General features: G+C 40.4%; 1 protein-coding gene across 1 annotated transcript in view; it reads left to right on the top strand.

Annotated features, from left to right (window-relative positions):
* LOC122806265 (mitogen-activated protein kinase 13-like) overlaps positions 1–21,804 on the top strand; it is a 713,780-nt gene that overhangs the window by 91,311 nt on the left and 600,665 nt on the right. Inside the window, exon 2 of the mRNA XM_044076536.1 lies at positions 17,412–17,541. Coding sequence (XP_043932471.1) covers positions 17,412–17,541 — 130 coding nt within the window. The remainder of the gene's footprint in view (positions 1–17,411; positions 17,542–21,804) is intronic.

The following is a 21,804-nucleotide window of genomic DNA, read 5'->3' as shown; positions in this document are numbered from 1 at the left end:
GAATGCTGTAGCCTTGAAAATCAAAAAGCTGCTAAGAAAGAGTCATCCAACCAGTCCCAACAGACCAAATAGGATCCAGTGTTTACTCAAGGTTCTTTTTAGTGCCAAAAAAAGACAGGGGACTAGAGACCAGTCCTGGATCTCAGCCTACTAAACATATTCATCAAACCTCAAAAATTCCAGATGATCACGGTGCAGTCCAGTCTCCCCTTTCTGGGGAAGGACAATTTGATGTGCTCTGTAGACCTTCAGGACATGTATTACCACATAAAAATGGACAAAAGCTCCCGGAGATTTCTTCACTTCCGGCTGGAAGCCAATCGCTACCAGTTCAAGGTCCTGCCCTTTTAGTCTCTTCAGCCCCCAGAGTGTTTACCAAATGTATGGCAGTCATAGTAGTTCATCTACGACTACAAGGATTCCAGGTGTTTCCATATCTAGACGATTGGATCCTCATTGCCACGACAAGGAACCTTCTCATTCTCAGTCTCTTACACTCAAGGCCTTGCTCTTCGCCTAGGTATCATGATCAATATGGAAAAATCAAACCTGTCTCCAACAAGAGCACTGGAATTCATTGGAGTGATCTTCGACACAACTTCCTGTCAAGCTTCCCTTCCTCCTTGCAGGCTTTCAAAAATAAAAAATCAGATTCACATTCTCCTTCCATAGACATTTGTACCAGCACGACTAGCACTACAACTATTAGGCTCTATGGCAGCAACCGTTACCTTAGTACCCCTGCTGAGGTTGCACATGAGACTACTACAGTGGCTCCTTTCATCACAATGATCGATCTTAACCTACCCACTCGACCACATGATATGCCTTACAAACCTTTGCAAGGGAGAAATGCTATGGTGCATGAAGCCGGAAACAAATCTTTGGTGTCGACCGCTCTGTCTTCCCCAGCCCAAAGCAATGGTGACCATGGGCGTTTCCCTGTTAGGGTGGGGGGGGGTTATTTCCAGGGAAGGACGGTCCAAGGCACTTGGTCCCCCATAGAGGACAATTTGCACATAAATGTCCTGGAATGGAATTGAGGACAGTTCTCTTAGCATTGCAAGCGTTCCACACATCCCTTCCTTCCGGGACTATTGCAGTACAATTGGACAACATGTCAGTTGTCTGGTACATCAAGCAAACAAGGAGGAACCAGGTCTTACCCTCTGTCGGGAAGCCATGAGAATATGGCATTGGGCGATGGCTTCCAATAGCTTTCTCATAGCGACGCACATTCTCGGGAGCTCCAATCTGACTGCAGACAGTCTGAGCAGGAACATATTGATGCCTCACGAGTGGTCCCTCGACCCGATTTATAGTGGCTCAAATCTTCCGTTGCTGGGGCAGGCCTTGCTGCGACCTGTTTGCTTCACCCCTAAACAAAAATTGCAGAAGCTATTTTGCCCTGATCCCCCATCAGGGGGCGTCACTGAGGGATGCTCTGCTGCACAGTTGGCCCTCAGATATACTGTATGCCTTTCCCCAGTTTCCCCTCACCCCAAAATGTCTACAGAAAGCTCAAAGGTTGAGAAGCAAAATGATCTTCATTGCCCCTTATTGGCTCCGTCAAGTCTGGTTCCCATTCCTATGGCCTCACCTGATCCACAGCCCATGGATCCTGGATCAAGTCTCGAGAACTGCTGACTCACCCTCAGGGATTGAATCACCCCAATCTCCCCAGCCTCAGGCTCACAGCTTGGTTTCTCCACTTCCGATGCTTGCCAGGCTACCTGATATTTCATCCCTTGTTCACGAGATCCTCCTTGCTTCGCACAAACCATCTGCCAGAAAAATTAATTTCAGTAAGTGGATTAGGTTTTCTGTGTGGGCCAAAGAACAAAACATGGATCCCTTCTCTATGCCTATTTAGAAGATCCTAGAATATCTCACTACCCTGTTGCATGCTGGAGCTTCAGCATTGACGATTACAGTACATTTAGCAGCTATTGCAAATTTTCACAATGGAGTTGACAATTCATCAGTTATGTCACACTGACTGTGCAAAACCTTCATAAAAGGAGTATTACATATTAAACCTCCTGTGAAGCCCCCTACAGAGCCATGGGATTTGACTTTGGTGCTTCAGTTGTTAACAAGTCCTCCTTTCGAGCCTTCTAATTCATGTGATATAAAATTTTTGTTCTGGAAAACCCTACTCCTAGTAGCCCTGACCTCAGCGAGAAGAGTTTCTGAGTTGCAGGCCTTGAGTGTCAAGAGACTGTATTTGATTTTCCACAAGGATAGAATTTCTCTCTGTACTAATCCCTCCTTTTTGCCCAAGGTCATTTCTGTTTTTTTCCATCAAGTAATCTATTGACCTACCAGTTTTCTTTCCCCATCATTCAAGTAAACGGGAGTACCTTCTACATACCCTTGATGTTCATAGACAACTTCATTTTTACTTGGACAAAAATACATTTCTTAGGAAAGCTGATCAATTGTTTGTAGCATTTGCAGGATCCAGGATGGGTAAGCCTGTTTCCAAAATGACCTTATCTTCTTGGCTCAGAAATGCCATAACTTTCATCTACCAACATAACAAAATGTCCTTGTTTTCCAAAATAAAGGCTCACTCAACTAGATTGATAGCTACCAGTGGCCTTTCACTCCCGAGCCTCTATGGATGATATCTGCGCAGCAGCCACTTGGGCAAGTCCACATACCTTTATCACTCATTGCAAATTGGATTTGGCCTCCAGGGAAAGAGCATCTTTTGGTTCAGTGGTCCTCAGGAATATCCTTCCTTAGGGCCACCCAGGACTAAAAGTAGCCGAGGACTCTGTCCTATCAGTAAGGAATGAGTGAAGATTTACAACATCAGATGAAGAAGTAATGTTCCATCTGTATTGTAGATCTTCATTCATTACTTCCCACCCTCCTTCCACCTGCCTGGACTCCTGGTGGAGACAGAGCCTCCTACTATCATTATTAATCTCTTTATAGTATAAGGTCGGGCAAACTCAGTCTGAAGAGACTGAGTGGGGCATTGTGGGTAGGACGTAGCTGAGAGTTTTTGGCAAACACGAGCTTGGTACCAGCCATGTCGGTTCCGAGGACGGAACTGAAGTCGTATCAGTAATGAAGGAATGAAGATCTACAACACGGATGGAACGTTATGGTGAGACATAACTTCTTTTTTTCTGCTTGGCATTCTGCAGTTGATTCTCTTCTTGTTCTGTGAGATTCCTCCCATCCCCTGTTCTGCAGTACTTTAACATTTGTCAGTCCCTCTAAATAATGCTTGCTACTTCTTTAACCATAGCGCTCTTTCTTTTATTTTCAACCTATTTTTAAACTCCATTCAATTTATCCACACCCTAGCTATATTTTCAGAAGAAATGTCTATGCTGTCTAATAGTCCCTGAATTGTGTCCGCTACCAATTCCTCTCTTTTCAACAGATAGATGGTAAAGTGCCAGTGTTTCATTTTTATTCAGTTACTCTGTTTTTATTTTACTTATTATTGGTGCATGATCTGAAATGGTTATTGGCTGTGTATCAAGTCCTTTAATTAAATGCACATGTTCCTGCGAACTGTAGAGTCTGTCTAGCCTAGCTCAGTTTTTATAGCGTGGGGAATAATATGTAAATTTATTCCAAACTCCTGCTACTGAATTCACATCTTCCATGCCAAATATTTTCATAAATTCTTCAAAAATCTACCCTCCTTTGTTATACTTTTCCTTTGGGGCTCCCAGCCACATCTTCGCTGTTGCAAATCACATTTCAGTCTCCACCTGTAAGCTATATTCCTTGCTGAAAATTGATTATTTATCCTAGAATTTTCTTAAGCAGTTTACAGCAGTTTTAGGTGGAATGTAAATACACGTCAGTGTAATCTTCCTCCCTTGCCATTGGCCCTTTAGCACTACAAATTTGCCATTATTATCTTTTTTATCGTCTGTCATTTATTGAAGCTCCTCTTGTAATTAATGTAAGTATTCCTCTTTTCCTTTTCACAGGTATTCCACTGAATAGCCATCCTGAAAACCTTTCTTTACCAAATTCACATGTGCAGTACTTTGTGTCTCTTCTGTAACATAGCTATTTGCACTCTACATTTTTTAATATAGTTCACTACTCTTTCTTTTTTGTATTTATCTGTGAGACTGACATTTAAAAACATTACAGAAAGCATCATTGCATTAAAAGGTTATTATTCCCACTTTTTATGTGTAACACCCTTTCTATTAAATGACTAGTTCCAGCTTTTGTGTTACATGCATACACTGTTTGACAGGTTGATCTTTTATATAATGCTTTCTTGCCATATCCATTTGAGCCTATGTCACATCTTGTACAACATTTTCTTTTATTTAAAGCCATCAGACAAAAAAATGCACATATACCCCCAATAGCCTTAAAAACTTATTAACTTAATATTAATACACAAAAGTATGTACATCTTCAGATACTGAAGCTTTACCCTCCTAATAGAAACAAAACTCTCAAGCTGACAGCCACACTCATAGATGTGAGTTAATCTAAAACCTGCTAAGATGGGTAAAAACATTTCTTGATCCTGCCAATGTTATAGAGGAACTAGACAGATTCAGCATAGCAATGGAATAGCAAAGTGAAAATTCAAAAGGAAAACAGATACTAAATATAACAGTGTCCAAAACGGAAACAGCAGAAACCAGGCTGTCAGTTAAGTCATTTCCCACATTTAGGCAAAAGATGTCAGCCAGACCAAAAGCAGTCAAGCAGTTATCTAAAAGGATAAGAGACACTATCCATCATGTGGAAAACGAGGCTAACCCTCGGGCCCTAGATGAAGAAAAGGAAATGTAAATTAGTGATTGTGTTTTGTATAGAAGTGGATTATCTGAAACTGCAAGACATGCTTTGGACAATAAATTATGCCTGTCCCCTGTATAAGGAGGGAACATGGGGACTGGGTGAAAGATGTTGTTGCTTGTTTTCAGACAAACTGTAATTTGCTATTGACATCTCAGCACTTGAGTATAATTTTAAAATGTTGACAGTATTGAACAAGGGATTTAGCACAACAAAGATAAAGCTCAAAGGTTAATATTGTATATATGTCCATTATTGGAATTCAGATAAACATGAATTCTTGGGCCTCAATACAGCATGTACGTGCACAATGAGTAGAGTTCTCAAATGTTTGCATTGGGTCTTCTGGTAATGGGGTCTTGAACCTGATGGGGGATGTGAACATTGCTTGACGTATTAGTTGTTAAAACATTGGAATGCAGAAGTTCCATACTGTGTCAGGCCACAGATGCATCATTAAAACATAGAGGATCCAATGGGTCATGATGGTCAAACTGAAACCCAGCATGGAGAGAAACATTATAGAGGTTAAGGTTATTGAGAGAAAGGACCCTATAAGGAGCTGGACCAGCTGTTTACGACTCACTGCGCTTTTTTTTTTTTTAAAGTTGTGCAGAGTAGAAATTGGAAGAAGATTATGTGGTAAGGGATGAGGGGGTTGATTACATTTATAATACTAGACAAGTGCTAGAGTTATGGGGAGGCACCTGCTCAAGTATATGGCTGAGCACTAAGTCATCAGAAGAGTGACAGCTCACCATGTAAAGGAAGATACCTGGGGGAGAAAGGAGACTGGGGGAAGAGTGCACATAGTTTGAAATATGTTTTTTGTTATTGAAGTTAATGGTGGGTTTAAACAAGGGTTAAATACTTGTTTTTTTTGTTGGTTCTATAGCGGCTTGCAGGGATACCTAATGCACTAATAAAAGCTAATCAATATCCAAATGGTAGAAGAATTAGTGAGAGTAAAGTTTAAAATACGCATACAAGAGAGTCACTTGATAGGGGGAAAAACCTGTAAGGTTTGTTATAAAATGCGGAGGCAAGGGCTTCTGTGCAGAAGCATAGGAAGGAAGGATACGGGTGGGGGGAGAATATTAGAACTCTGGAGGGGCAGACAGTATTTAGAAAAGAAGAATCACAAGTAGATCAGGCAGGTATATACTCCTGAGCGGTAATCGGAAGGGGAAACAGGTGACACTAGGGAATATGTATACCACCCAAGACTAGGAAAGAGGGGTTAAGAAAAATACTAGATGAAGTGTCCACTTTTCATCAAGGCCTACTATTGCTAGGAGGGATTGGAACATAGTAATTGACAAGCTAGTTGTTACAGGGGTGCCTAGGAAAAGGTAGGTAATGCCAGAGACAGTGGTTCGGGATATATGAAGAAGCATATGAATGAGTTGATCTCAGACAGGAAAGACACAGAATACCTTTTTGTTTCCATGCAGCACGATCTTCTCTCAAGATTAGATAGATTTTTTTTTAATATCTGAAGAGCATGGTTTAGTAGCTTGACAGCAGATCATGTACTGGTAGAGTGTAGATTGACAGATCATGTACCAAATAGGAACTGTAGAATAAGAAGTAGTCTGTGGATAAACCTGCAGAAAAAGCTAGATAAAGGAACTTTTGATGAGCAGTACACAGAACAATGTGAGGCAGGGAAGAGGTTTAATAGAAAACTGGGAAAAGGAAAAAAAGTAATTTGAAGGCATACCTAAAAGTGTCTGAAGATAAAGAATAAAATGGAAAGAGGAGGTGGCAAAAACTTGAGTTGAGCAAAACTCAAGAACTGCAACACTTGGGTAGCAAAATAAAATTTTGGAACAAAAAGAGGAACGAAGGGAATTAATGCAAAAACAGAAAAATGTATGGAGGATGAAATAACAAGAAGCCAAATAGCAACAAAGCTTAGATATTTCACAAACACAACGAGACTACAAAAACTATTAGCATTAAAATTATGTCAACAACGAGTAGAGAGAAAGACAGCAAAAATAAGGAATAATAAAAATCAGGCAAGTGAGGGTTGATCCAGAGCAGACAGGGTATTCCAGAGATCTGAAGAATTCTACCCTAAGCAGGAAGAAGGTGTTAAGTGGGATCACAGAATAGAGTTAAAGAACCAGAGAGTTTAAGCCCATTACAGAACAAGAAATCAAAGAAATTAGCACACAGAGTACATGTAAATCTTTCAGGAGTTATGGGCTCTGAATTAAGTGTGGAAACTTGGTCAGGGGACCATATGAGGCAACAATGGGCAAGATTATGTAATGGGATATTGAGTTCAAGACAGATAATTCAGTCTTGGAGGGGGCCATTATCACTGTAATCCCAAAGAAGGGAAGAATCCCATTCACCTGGGATCTTACCGGCCTATAGCAGTGTTAAACCATGATTACCAAACATTTGTGGCAGTTTTAGCTAATAGAGTAGCACTATTACTAATGAATATTAAACTCGATCAATACGGGTTTAAGGGAAGAAAACAGTTAACATCCTTCTAGTTAACTGGATTTAAAAAGTGGAAGAAGATACTAAGGAACTGCTGATCTTGATGGGTCTAGATGCCAAAAAAGCGTTATGACAGTCTTTTGGCCATACCTATGGAAAGTACCAGATCGCATGGGTGTTCTGCCAGGTGTGATACAATTATTACAAAAAATATAGTAGGATGCATGGGCAAGAATAAATGTAAATGAAAGGGTAACATATGTTATTAGAATTCAAAGGATAACCAGGTAGGTGTGTCCAGTATCCCTGTTGCTTTTTGCATTGCCCCTAGCAAATAAGATCTATCAGTCTGAGATAAAGGTCTGGTATTTAGGAGATGGTCTAAACTAGCGATATTCACTGACGTAATCTTTTAAGTAACCCAGCTAGAGATGTTACAAAGCTGTTTAAAATCTTAAATCAATTTAAAGAAGTAGCTGCCTATAGAGTCAACGCAGAGTGATTTTGTATTTTCCTTATTAACTGTGCTACATCATATTAGTCAGTGTAAGATTATCTGATGCTCTGGGGGCACTTGAAAATGAAATATCTGGGGGTATGGTTAATGAGAAGTTCCAAAGATTTACCATTGGTTTCCTGAAACGAGATGCAAATCAAAATAGAATGGTAAAGAGGTGGGAGTTCTGAAAAATGGAGGTGGATGAAAGGATCTGGGCAGTGAATATGTTTATTTATAGTGACTCTTATACTATATACAGGCCAGGTGTTTTTGCGTTACCTGCCCCAAGAAAAATTGGAAAGCTTTAGAAAGAAGAATTTCCAAGTACACTTGGGCAGGCTAGTGACCCAGAGTAGGATGGAAGGTCATGTTCGCTTCAGAGGCAGAAGGAGGCATGGTGGTCCCAAATGTACATGACTACTACCTGGCAACCCAGCTAAGCTTATGTTTGTAGCTGTGCTAGGAGAGTCGCAGCAAAATATGAACATAGACATATGGAGAGATAAGTGGTAAGACAATATAATAGACAAGCAACTGACCCAGCTAAAATACTTTTTAGAAAATAGATTAAAAGGGCCATAGGAAGGTGGTGGATGTTTTTAACTCCAGTCACTTGGCTTGGGCAACATAAGTTTCAAATAAATACAGATATAGTAGGCAACTGGGATAAACAGAGTGTCCTATTCAGTTTGGGGAACAATTAAGGCAAGGCAACAGCTAAAAAAAACAATAAATGAACTTACAGAAGAGTTTGAAATGGGGAGATACAATTTGATTAGATACAGAGGATTTTTCATGATCTTGGAAAATGACAGTGAAACAGAGGGAAAGCAAACAGAGTGACCCCAAATGGTGTCATTATTAATGGAAGCTAAATCGGAGGAGGCAGGTGAAGAAAAGCCAATATGCAGGTTGTATAAGGCTTTGAAACATAACAAAAAGGTCAGTGTAACACATTAGGGATAGTGGGTTTGGAGGACAGTTGGCAGGAGATTTGTAATATGCCAAGTAAAGTAATAAAACAAGAAACTTCCTGGTATTTGTCTGGAAATGTCTTTACAAATCCTTTTATACCTCACACAGGTTGAGTAAGATGTTTAATAGGGCTGATGGAAGGTGCTGGCTGTGTAAACAAGAGCTGGTAGGCTTTTGGAGTCATATTTTGGAGTTGTAACAAGTTGCAGAAATTTCATAAGGATTTACAGGAACACTAGAGGAGGGATATACAAGTACTGAAACTAGTTATTTGCTTAGCCATGTTGGGGAGACTTCCGCTACAAGATACAAGAGGGACTTGGTGTCTGTTCTATGGATAGTTTCAAAAATAAAGTCATAAATAGGAACTAGAAGTCTGTACAGGAGTCCAGGGCTGAGGATGTTATGAAGTTAATGGAGGAACTCCAAGGGCAAGAACTGACTTTGCTAAAAGGGAGGAATAGTAAATATAGAAGAAAATGGTCATTATGGGACAGGTATATAATACTCTACATTAGACGCGGACTTGGAATGCTAGAGGGATACCTCCATGAGGTGAAAATGTTTGTAGAGGATACAGAGACCACTTTAACATGACACAATGACTAGTATGTTGTGATATGGCAAATTGATTAAATTCTACTACAGCTGTACAAAGGGGGAAGGTAGAAATGTGGTAGAAAAATTAAATACATTAGATTTAAATTGTGTTCTCCGGTAATATGTTGTTCCCTCTGTATAAAAATTAAATGGAAAGATGTTGGTAATTAAAGAAATTGGGCCAATTGCCTGAGAGATAAAAGAATGCTACAGAGAGTGTATGTTCTGACACAGTAGTTGTGGTGTCACTAAAGCCGCTTTAAAAATAATTCCTAAATCTTTATATTCATTTACAACATTGAGGTTTGCAGTTCTCGTGTATACGAGGCCAAGGGGATGGTTTCCCAAAATACTAAACATCACATTTTTAGTGTTACTGTGTCACCCGTAATCTCTCAGCCAGTCACGCATCCTTCTCGGATAAATATTACATCAGCAGAAATGGCTGACAGCCCCTGTTTTAATATCATCCTTGTATTTAATAAGCAACGTATTAATCGTATATTACAAAGAGTGAGAAGACCAAATTAAACAGAAACAGACCTGAAACAGATTCCTGTGGGATCCAGTATGAACTAATTCCTATTTTAAGCAACGGTTCTAGATTTTAACTTTCATTTTAATCTCTCAGCCAGTTATCCAATCGTTTGATTACATGAGGTTTAATTGATAGTTGCATGACAGAGGCATGCCAACAGCAGTCATATATAGGTTTAGATCTGCTATACTTCAAATAAGTCTTACAACTGACAAAATCTATTTCAAGTCAGAAATACATTCAGGTTTCTTGAGCATTTCTGTAGTATATCCACAAAAGCACGTCCAAACTGAAGATCCATTTTGTTAAAAACGTACAGCTTCTCCTTCCTAGTCATGTTCTCTGAAACTTCACACTGACTTTCCTTATGGTCTTTATATAGAATATTGACACACTAATGTCCAGATCTAGTCAAGAACCACTGGCTGTCTAGGATTGTTTTTAACCCTTTGAAAGAACATCTAGTCCAGATACAGATTTGCTGTAATAAGGACATCTAGGTCAAATAAGGACTTTGCTTTATCCTGGACTGTTTGTAAGTTTCTGAGATCTGTGAGTTCTCTCCCCTCCTGCACTTTTACTAGTTTATTATTCTAGCACTTTCCCAGACTTCTTGTAGCAATTATTGTAGCACACAAGTGTTACCACATCACTAAACGTTCTACAAGGAAACTCCAGTACTTATTATTAGTGCCCACCTCTCCAGGCATGTCTAAAGGTCAGTTCCCTCTGCTTTCTCCTGTTAACCTAGTGAACTTGGGCATCCTGAGGCAATGTAGCAACTGCGTCATGTACACTGATAACCCTCTCCTCTTACCTCCCAGTACTAAGACTTGCATGAGATGCACTTGTATATCCAAATTGGAAGCCACAGACTCTCCAGCCAAGACCGGAATAGCTGGTCAAGAGGAGAAGGTCAACACTTGCACCACACCACATGGAACACTTAGCCTCCAGAACACACACCAGCACTGCCTTCACATAAAAACACACGCCCACCTTCGCAGAGGCTCTCAGTAAAAATCTCCCCCAAACAGCAGAGACCTCCAAGTCAGAAACGCACTCAACCACCACAACACAACACTAATCATGAGACAGCTAACCCTCCTAAACAGTGTGCCACTCAACCAAAGCCCCTAAGGCAAAACAGCATGCCCAACACACTAGTCCTAGGTTATTCAATAGTGAGACACACTGATGTCCCACTCACTAGGATGAATAAGGAGAAAGTAACAGACAGCTGTCTGTTAGGTGCCAGGATCTGTCACATAACCCACGCACTCAGGTCCCTCAACAACAGGTACAAATATGACTCTCTCATTGTACATGTGAGTGTGAATGACCTGAGATGTACCTCCCTGTACTACATGAAGAGAGACATGGAGGAGCTCTCAGAATATGTAGCCCAGGCGGGTATGACCGTAGCCCTGAGCAGCATCCTACCATCACCCAGAATGATACCACAGTACAAGCAGAAAATTATTGATTTCAACAATTGGGTAAGTTTCTGGTGTCGTTCTAAAGGGATGCAGTATCTGTCTGCCTGGGATGACATGATTGACAGACCTCGATGCTTTGCCAGAGATGGTCTGCATCTGTCACCCCCTGGGCTTCCGGATACTAGCCAAGGCTCTTGCCACCCGTGTAGTGTCTTTTTAAGGCAGTGTTCCAAAGACCAAATTACCACCGTAACAGCTACAAACAAATGCAGTCTGAAGGTCATGCTGCTCAGTGCTAGAAGTCTAAATCTCAAAATGCACTTGCTCGATCCACTCCTTAAAATGGGGAACATCGACATTTGTGCTGTAACCCAGACCTGGTTCAAGGCAGCAGAAAGCACCCCTGCACTACCACGCTATAACTCATTCCACATCTTTCAGTCCCAGAACTTGGACCGAAACTCCAAAGGCGGTGGTGTTTCCTTGTTCATAAAGGATGCACAAACCTCCAGACTGGTAGCCCAACATAACGCATCTGAGATATTTCAGATGCAGCTAACATTGGGTAAGGTGGTGATTTAGGTTGTAGCCTGCTATAAGTCCCCAACCATGTCCCAAGACTCGCACTCCACATTCCTAAGCACCCTGGAGATTATCAGGATCCAGCCTAACACTCTCATACTGGGTGACTTCAACTACCCCTCCATTAATGGGAAAACTACTCGTGTATCAATACACTTGCCCAACGTTTCCTGGAATTCATTAATTCCAATGCCCTGGACCAGCTCATTCTTACTCCCACTAGAGGTAGCAACATCCTTGACCTTGTTATTACTAACCTGGGTGACCGTTGCTCTATACCAATAGTCAACTCCTCCCTGGTTAGATCCAACCACAAACTTATCACCTTGGAAATCCACATCCCTCCCACTCCCCACCCCCCACAAATGTAACCACCATGAAAAACTTCTCCAAAGGTAACTTTGGGCTCCTAAAAACAGAGGTGGCTAACTTCATGGCACCCATGCAATTGGAGAATAGCTGCATGACCACTGAATCGTACACTAATTCCCTGTACGAACACGTACACAAATGCATGGATCTCACTATACCCAATAGAACCAAGACTCTCTTCTCCAAAAAAGGAAGCCAATCTGGTGGTCCCCTGCCATAAACAAACTCTACAACAGAAGGAGGAAACTGATGCGGAATAAGGTGAAGTCCCAAGACTAGAAAAACTCCCTTATCAGCCTCAACAAAAAGGTGAGATCCCTCATCAAATCTTCTAAAGCTAGCTATGAAAACAGAATTTCAGCAGATGGTAAAGACAACCACAAGGCCTTCTATAGTTATGTAAAGAATCTCCACGGCAATACCCAGATTTGCTCGGAGCTATTGCACAATGGCACCTCCTATACCAAGCCAACAGATATTGCCAATATACTGTCCGACAGATTCAGTGCCAACCTTACCCCTCTTTTCCCCCACCAAAGGACCAATCACAATACCAGTAGATTGACAGGCACCCAGTATTACTGCTGCACAGGTTAAAACAGCACTGTCCAAGGCCAAGAATATAGCTACTATGGGACCTGACAATATCCCAGGCTGTGTTCTACATGAACTGCAGAGTGAACTGATACCTCGCCTATGTGCCCTGTTAAATCAGTCTCACCACAGGCTTTGTCCCTACCGAATGGCGCACTGCAACAGTCATCCCTCTCCACAAAGGAGGAGCAACTGCGGACCCAGGTAACTATCGCCCCATTAGCCTGATGAGTCTGATATGCAAAGCTGTGGAATGCATCATTATGGACTTAGTAAACAATGATATAGCTAATCTCCAAACTCTGGATCCCACACAGTTTGGTTTTGTGAAGGGTAGATCATGCCTGCTCACCCTGGTCGACTTCAAGTCACTCGCCAGAGCTGTGGATGAAGGCAAGGTGGTTCATACAGCGTACCTTTATCTGGCCAAGGCCTTTGATACCATTCCCCACTCAGGAATCTTAGAAAAACTCACTAAGCTGGGCATCAACCCCTATATCGCTAGGTGGGTTGCAAACTGGCTCACAGATAGAACCCACAGAGTGAAAGTAGCTGACTCCAAGTCAGACTGCTGACCAGTCACGAGTGGAGTCCCACAGGGTTCGGTCCTGGGCCCTCTTCTGTTTGGTATCTACTTCTCTGAAGTCCAGGCCAACATGAAGGGACTCTGGCTGACCATGTTCGCAGACTATTGCAAGTTGGGTGCCATAATTAACTCCCCAAGTGATGTTGATATCCTATGGAAAGGCCTCACTGAGACCAATGACTGGTGTCAGGACCATGGCCTTAAGCTCAATGCCAAAAAATGTCGTCATCCTCTTTGGGGAAAAAAAACAGTTCCCATGAATTACCACAGCAATGGTAGTCCACTGAACACAGAAGGCATTATAAGAGATCTGGGAACACAGGTTAACAGCAACCTCTCTTTTGACCACCACAATGCCACTGTGGTTAGAAAAGCCTTCTATGTGGCACATTTCATTACCAAGGGTTTTGCATCCAGGAAGAAAGAGGTCATTGTCTCCCTCTACTCTTCCCTCATTAGGCCAATCATTGAGTACAATACTCCTTTTGGCATGTACCTCACTAGACACCTGCAACAACTGGAAAGGCCGCAAAAGTACCTCACAAAGAGGATCCTAGGCCTTAAACACTTGTCCTATATGGACAGACTCAAAAAGTCCAACTATTCTGTTTCATATCGCCTACTTAGAGGTGATCTCTGCTTGACTTACAAAGCCATGTCTAACCCAGCTCTGTTAGAAATGCTGCATCTAAAGAAATCCCAGTCCCTCCGCACTGCACGCTCCAGAGACCACAATCAACAGAACAAGCTGGAGGGACGGGTTCATAACCCAGAGGGTGCCCATGCTATGGAATAGACTTCCCGTACATGTCAAGCAGAATGCCTCACTGGCCCTCTTCAAGAGTAATCTTCACGAGTGGATGGGAAATAGAAAATTCACCGTTGGGTCACTCCAGTGACTCTACTTGACAGAGGCACTGGGAACTAATGTTGGGTGGGACGATGTCAGGGTAATCCTATGGCTAGGCTTGTAAAGCCTCCAGGGCCATTAGCCTCGTGCACACCTATGAACCTGTCTTACTCAGAAGCAAAGGCATGTCAACTGGTAACGCTACTGTTTCAGCATCACACTCAACATCATCTGCTTTTTCTGATATTTTTTTTTCAGCTTCCGGGTGGAGTGGATTACTTTCCATCTTCAAATATGAAAGGCCTTCTACTAGGTGGATAGGTTTTCAGTACATTTCCTACCTCACTCTGACTCTGTCAAACCATTTTCTCCACAAACTGCTTGTGCATGGAGTACCAATCGTATCTTATTTAAAACAAACTATCATTAAAATCTCTCCATTCGAAACCAGGCATTGTATTATTATTATTCTGACATTACTCAGTTTCAGAAAAAGATGTAATCTGTCACAGAAACTGTCTATGATGATCTGTCAAAATAAGAGTACGCCTCAGGAATACAATCTTGTTCCTCTGTCATGATTGAGGAATCATCTAATTGGACATGTCTTCCTCTCTGTAAGTAATAAGTGGAAGTAGAAAGACATACTTTTGTTTTTTAACACGACAGAGTCCAGATAATAACCTAATATTTTCAGCTTTCAGATTACTTATTTTCAACAAACACAGAGGATTCTGTCCTCTTAAATTGTCCTCTGTTACCAGTGAAATGGTTGACCAAAATAGTTACATTTTCAAGACACATGGGGACTGGTCATTTGAAAATACAAACTGCACAAACAGCACTGAAATTCCACACATTGGTCATAATTTAATCTGTATCAGAAAAGCATAGTCACTACCAGAAAGCAAAATTGTTAACAGGATGCTAAAACACTATTGCAAAACTGTTACAAAACAAGATGAAAAAACATGCTGCAATAAATGTCTCTCGCACAATAGGTCTTTAAAATCTGAAACAAAGGAAGTAACTGTAAACTAAGTACCTTCCACTTTAAACATGTTTCTGTTCAGGAAGTCATTAGCTGATTTAGGAAGTTATCGGGCTCTGGTTCTGCCAGTTCTGGTGGCCTCTTCCCTGAACATTTTGAAGCCTATAACGTCTGCTTAGCTTCACTTGTCCAGAAGGTTATAATCGGTTTATGCCCAAATCTGTGACAATCTTCCATAATTATTCCAATTCCTAAATAAAGATCTCTTCAGCTTCTTACTTACTGCAGTCTATCACTTTTTTTTTAACCACTAACAAGCATTATTAGTAGAAACATGTCTTCCCTGCCTTTGTCTTATGTAATTTTGTTTGGCTTCTTGGAGCAAACTCCATCATAGCTTTCAGAAAGGTCAGACTGCATCTTGCTAATTAATATCTTGCCGAATATAGACAAAGGTAAGTTAACCAGAGTAATCTTGAGTACCATTCAAAAGCCTCCATTCAGTACAGCAGACTTCTTACAGAAATGACATGAAATAACCTCTCCCTACTTTGTTTACCAGGTTAGAGTTGCTTGGTAGACTGGCTATTCCATGTTAAATCCCATGATAAAGTGAATGGTACCTCATCTTTTCCAGAACTGATTAGCCTTTGCATCTGCCAAGGATATGCATTGGAGCAAGTTTTATTTACCTCCTTCATAAACGCTTCCAGAACCCCTCACTTCTTCACATCCATCCATTTTTACACTTTTGATATGATTATCTGGTCAGCAGACAAATGTCTCAAATCAACATCAGTAATCCAGCAAATTAAAAAAGTAGCAAGCTCTGTTGGTGTAGAGGAATAAACTCCTGACTGAGCACCAAGTGACCTGTGTTAACGAGCTAAGAGCTGGAGGGATGAAGCCCTGACTGAGCACCATGTGACCTGGGTTTTTTTTATGAGCTAGGAGCTGGAGGGACAAAGTCCTGACTGAGCACCAGGTGACCTGGGTTTTGTTAATGAGCTGGAGGAACAGGCAAAGCATGAGAGGAATGATGACATAATCACTTCTCATGGCTCTTGTAGAGAATAGTGTGGTGTGTACTTCCTTGGGTAGAATCCTGTATGGAGGCTGGAGACCCCATGGGGCTGCTTGCTTTAAGGAGCACATCACTTACTCTCACTAAAGTCAGTTACTCGCTGAATCCTAGACCTATGCAGTGGGGTTTGGGGCTTAAAAACAAAGCCTGTGCCCCAGAAAATGTATGTTGGCTCTACCTTTGGTGCTGTGGGACCCTCAGTTCTAGGAGAATTGAATGGACTATGGGGGTCTTGCCTCAAAGGGAAAATGAATAAGCCTGTTGGGTTGATGGAGTGGAAAACCTTAATGGTTAGTGAGGCAGGAGCAAAAATATCTGCAAAATTGAAAAATTGCATGAGTTTTTCATCCCTTTGGGTCTCACTTTAAACTTGAAAAAAAAAACTCACTGTGCTCTTCCATATGACCAAGTGTCTTTTCAGCGTACTTTAGGGCTGTATGATCTTCATGGGAGGTTTTATTAAAACATTTTCCCACCCCTGGATGCCTACTCAAAACCAAACTTTTCACTTGTACTTTACACACTTCTTCTTCAAGCCTTTTATCTTATAACCCCCTCCCCCTGCTGAGAACTTCTTAGACTGTTTAACAAATGATTTTTCAGTCAGGGACTTAAAATCTTGAGTGCCTTATTTCAGTCTATTTAGAGATTGCACACACGCAGTTTATATCCAACTTTAGTCATTTTTATCAAAAGGAAAGTGGATGCACATGTGATAAATGTCGACAGATGTTCCAGTCCTCATTTAAATAACCATGATTATAACTTAAGTGTTGGCTGTGCATGTGCATGTCTTGCTTTGATTATTGAGTTGTATACGCAGGAAATGGCTCTTACTATAGTGTTGCTGCTGTGTTTGCATAACTTTGTTTTTTAATATTGTAGATTGGTCATAACTAAAAAAGGCTCTTGAGTTCTCCCTATTTACAGCAAATAAATAAAGGTGGAAGATTGCTTAATGTGTGACACCATCTTTTCGTGAATGCAACAGTGTTGTTTTATGCTTAGCTGACAATGAGGTGTACATTTTTCTTTCAGTTCAGCAATAGATGTAAAGAGTGGTGAGAAGGTGGCTATTAAGAAGATGTCTCGGCCATTCCAGTCCGATATCTTTGCTAAGAGAGCTTACAGAGAGTTGACACTTTTGAAACACATGAAACATGAAAATGTAAGTAGCACATCAGTTTAGTTATGTTCTGTTGGGTAAAACAAAACTTTGTGCACTTCTAAATTGAAACTGTTGTGCATGTGAGAATGCCGACAGATTTCATGTGCTACGCTGTGCTTGTAAGTCTGTGCATGTCCACATAAGCTGCCAAGTCAGTGTACTACTATATGGAAGGACACTTCTAGTGACGTACTGCTCTCTGTATTTAAAGGAAACGTCCATCCTCGCCTACAGGTTTAACTGAACCCTTGTATTCCTTTCCTCTCTACAGCTTGGTTTAGTTACCAGAAACGTGTCTGAACTTGGTAAAGCTTTCTTTTCCTTGCTTGAAATCAAAAGGAGTCTTTTTAAGTTTAACCTCTTTCAACAGGAAACACTGACACATGGAAATCTGTAGCTTTTCCTATCATCTTATGCCCACAGTCTGCATGTCTAGACAGTTCTTGTGCTTGCTGATGTTCACAACCACTGTTAAAAGAAATCAGCACAGTGTGGATGAACTTTTCACTTCCTCTATTGCAGGCAGTAAAAAAAAAACAAAAAACATTTGTGCATATAGTGGACCACATTTTTGTTTAGTGCTCCACATGTTGGAGGTATCCTTTTTCTGTAACCAACTTTTTATAGAAAGTAGTATTTGTCTTTCCCACAACATGGAGCACTACTAAACTGTTCATCCTTAAGGATTATGATTGTGATCAAGTTGTTGTTATGCTTCAGTATAACAGATTACAGGAAAGCAGTTCAACTAATTCCAATCCACACATTTCTAAAACAAAAAACAAAAAAAAAAAAAAAAAAGCAAAGTACAAAAAAGGGAAGGATGTAACTCTTACACAATCTGTGTTGCAGTGTAGCTTTAGATATGTAAAAAAAAAAAAAAAAAAAAAAAAAAGCAAAACACAAAAAACATTTGTCTCAAAAAAAAGAAAAAGTTTCCTGCAGAATCTGGTGAATGACAGAACCAAGTTATTTGATGTCGTCAATAAATTGATTGTGGATAGACTTTGCTTGTGGATGGAGGTGGAAGTTGAGCAGTGAAGGTGGCAGCAAATTGACATACATACATCTTTACAAAGGCATCTTGCTTACTTTCTTTTCTGTGGCTGTGCTGTGTAAGTTTTAAGTTTAAACATTCTCTGAGGAGTATATACAAGTGTTATTTGGGGAAAATATAAAGTACTCCTTTTACTTTGACTTTTTTTTCATCATTGTCATTGTGTGGGATGAAAATAAAAATCACCTCCTACCTCCCTTTATTTATTTTTTAGAGAGAGAGAGAAGAAGAAAAAAGAGGAAATCATGAAAGCCATAAAACAAGATCATGTTGATATGCTGGGCATCATCATGCATTTTTTTTTTGTGGAAAAACAAAAAAAATTTTAAGAAGCAAGCATGGTTTTGGTTTGATGGACTAAAATAGCTCTGAAAACAAAAAAATGTGCAATGGAAAAAATATTTTGTTCAAGGTATTTTCACTTAACTTGCAAGAATAGATGTGCTGATGTAATTAAAATCTGCTAAAACTGATGTGCCACTTCATGTCTCATGTAAGCTGCTACGACTGACAACCTGCTCTGTACATGAAGTTGTTCTCATCCCTTTCTCTGCATGTAGGCTGCTAGAGGTTATGCATTGCATTCTGCAGGTAAAAAAAGACAATAGTTTTAGCAAAATTGCTAGAATCCATGATGAGACATGTCTGGTTGAACTGCATTTTGCATCAATAAAGTGCTCTTTTGCTGTGTGCTTTTGTGTATATTGTTTTTATTTGTTATGGAGGATTTGTTTTTTTTTTCCTCTTCTTCTTCCTTCATTCTTTGCAAACACTAAAAACTAGAAACCCTCCATCCACACTTTTTGTGATTTCTGATGGGAGGGAAGTACATGTTGAAGTCCCAGATGGCATTTTCTTCCTGATCATTGGATTGTATGATGTGATCTGACAGTGGATATGTGTATTTCTACATTCTTCTTCTGCTACCTAATATTTGAGTTCATGCTGCAGAGTTTTATGAGTAGCGTACACAAACTGAACTCTAGCTACAATGCATGTTGGCTCAAGGGACAGGACATTCACAGTTATTGGCATTTAACTGCAACTGTGGTAGACTGCAACAACTGTAGGTACAGGGTGACCTTTGACACTATCTACTGTTTCACCCCCCCCCCCCACATACACGCACTTCTTCCAGTGCTCCTCCCTGTTTTGACTCATATCTCTGGTTCCCCACACAATGCAAATTTTGCCTTACTCTTCAGCTTTTTCAAGAAGCCATGACTTTTCTATATGATCTGAAGTGCATTCTAAAGTTTTTTTTTTCTTTTTATACAACCTTTTCATCCAAGGATGGTTTGGACAGAAATTGACTAACAAAAGAAATTCAGTGTTGCTGTTCAACTTTAGATTTTCTTACATCCTTTTCACACACCTTTCCTGACCAAGATACAACAGTAATAACCTTTTAGGAAATAACTCCGTTAAGATGGGGTCTCTAGAAAACATAGAGTTATAGATGCCCTGGGATGCATTTTAGAGCATTTTCCCAAATGTTTTAATCAAATGGTGGCCTGAACAAAAATTACGAGTAAGAAAATAATTTCAGTCTTAGAAGCCCCCAGGGCTGAGCGTTCAAGGCTTAAAAAAGTAGTAGCTCACAATAAACTAACAAGGAAATTGTTTAGGATTTCTTCTCTGGGAATACTGCCTGATTTCCTACCCCCCCCTCCCCCCAAAAAAATAAGACTGTCACTGCCTATGCATCCCTCTGGTGTTGGACTGGGATGAAAGCAAAAGTACAGCTGACCATAGTCATGTATTTCAAATGACTGCTGTCATACATATACATAGCATGGCTGGTTACTCTTCACCCCTATCCCCCAAAGACAGCCACCTATGTGTGCCTGACATGTAATTGTGAGGACAATGAAAAACATAAATAATGTATTCTACTTTGTTGTTCCTAGATAATACACTGCTTCTAGATTTAGCTATAGTAGCTTTATTACATTGCACATAGCTTCTTTTCTTGAAACTGCGGTGGTGGTGCTGCGGTAGCGTTGTCGTCTCACAGTAAGACGTCCTGTTCGATTCTCCGCTAAAGCGTCTTCTGTGTGCAGACATACGTGAATGGGTGTACCTTCATTGAAGGTTGTGCGTCAGGGCTGGCAACTCGGCACGTAAAAAATCTACTGCCAATCATTAGCGGACCGGAGTTCCGCTGTAGTGACCCCTAACCGGGAAAATCCAAAAGACACAACAACAACAACACAGCTTCTTTTCTTATTTTTCTTATCTTGTTGAGGCAAATGTTGTCTTATTCCCCTTTTGCTCTTGCTGTAGCAAGGGTGCTGTGTTCTGCCATTGTTGAAAGATATTCTGTTTCTCTTGCTTGTACAAGTGTTGTCTTCCATCTCACTTGCTGCAGAAATGAATTCTGAACCATGTACATTTGTCAATGTTTATATCTGTTCTTATTTCTGCCATTGATGCTGTATTCTGGTTCTTGTTGGTGCTGGGTCATCCTAATGCATTTTCTTTCATTATAAGGATGTTGTATTCCATTTATTTTGTTGTTGGACATTTGTTTATGTTCTTGCTATTGCATTTTGTCCTTGTTATTGCTGGGATCATCATACTGTTGTTTTACTTTATTTGTCGCATTACTGTTCTGTTATGTTCTTTTTATTTCTAGCTTTGTTGTAGTCTGTTCCATTTGCAGCAAGAGTGGATCTGCCATTGTGGGTGGTGGTGCATTTTTTGTTTTGAAGTAGGGGTGTTGCATTGAATGGACTAAAGTAGTAACTGTAAGAAAAATATTTTTCGTTCTTGTTAATATTTGTATGCAAATTTATGATGTAAAATAACATGTCATATTGTGAAGCAGTTTTGTAGTGGGTGCTGTCAGGGTTATTTTAAATTTGAAGTGGGGGGAGTCTTATCGGTGACTGCTGTACTGTATATGTTAAAAATATTAAAGCAAGAATATAATTTTTCTTATTTGTAATGTATGCAGACTTTTTGTTGTGGCAAGATGAGAGAGGTTGGGCAAAAGCAAGTTAAAAGTTAATGCAATGTTTGCCAGGGTGGTTAATGAAGATGTTTACTGATCACATTATATGCAGAATTAAGATAATCTCACCTGTTTTTACAGTGGTGGATATTTAGATTAATGTCATTGTTTAAGCTATAGACAAGATTTTTTTAAGAAAATAGGTTTGAAAAAGAAGACAAAATGATGAAAGGCATGGAAACAGCTGTTT

Source organism: Protopterus annectens, chromosome 7.part0 (genome assembly GCF_019279795.1).
Source record: "Protopterus annectens isolate FY-2018-M chromosome 7.part0, PAN1.0, whole genome shotgun sequence".
Classification (NCBI taxonomy): domain Eukaryota; kingdom Metazoa; phylum Chordata; order Ceratodontiformes; family Protopteridae; genus Protopterus; species Protopterus annectens.
The sequence above is the reverse complement of the archived record's forward strand: the minus strand, read 5'-3'. Positions and strand labels throughout refer to the sequence as shown.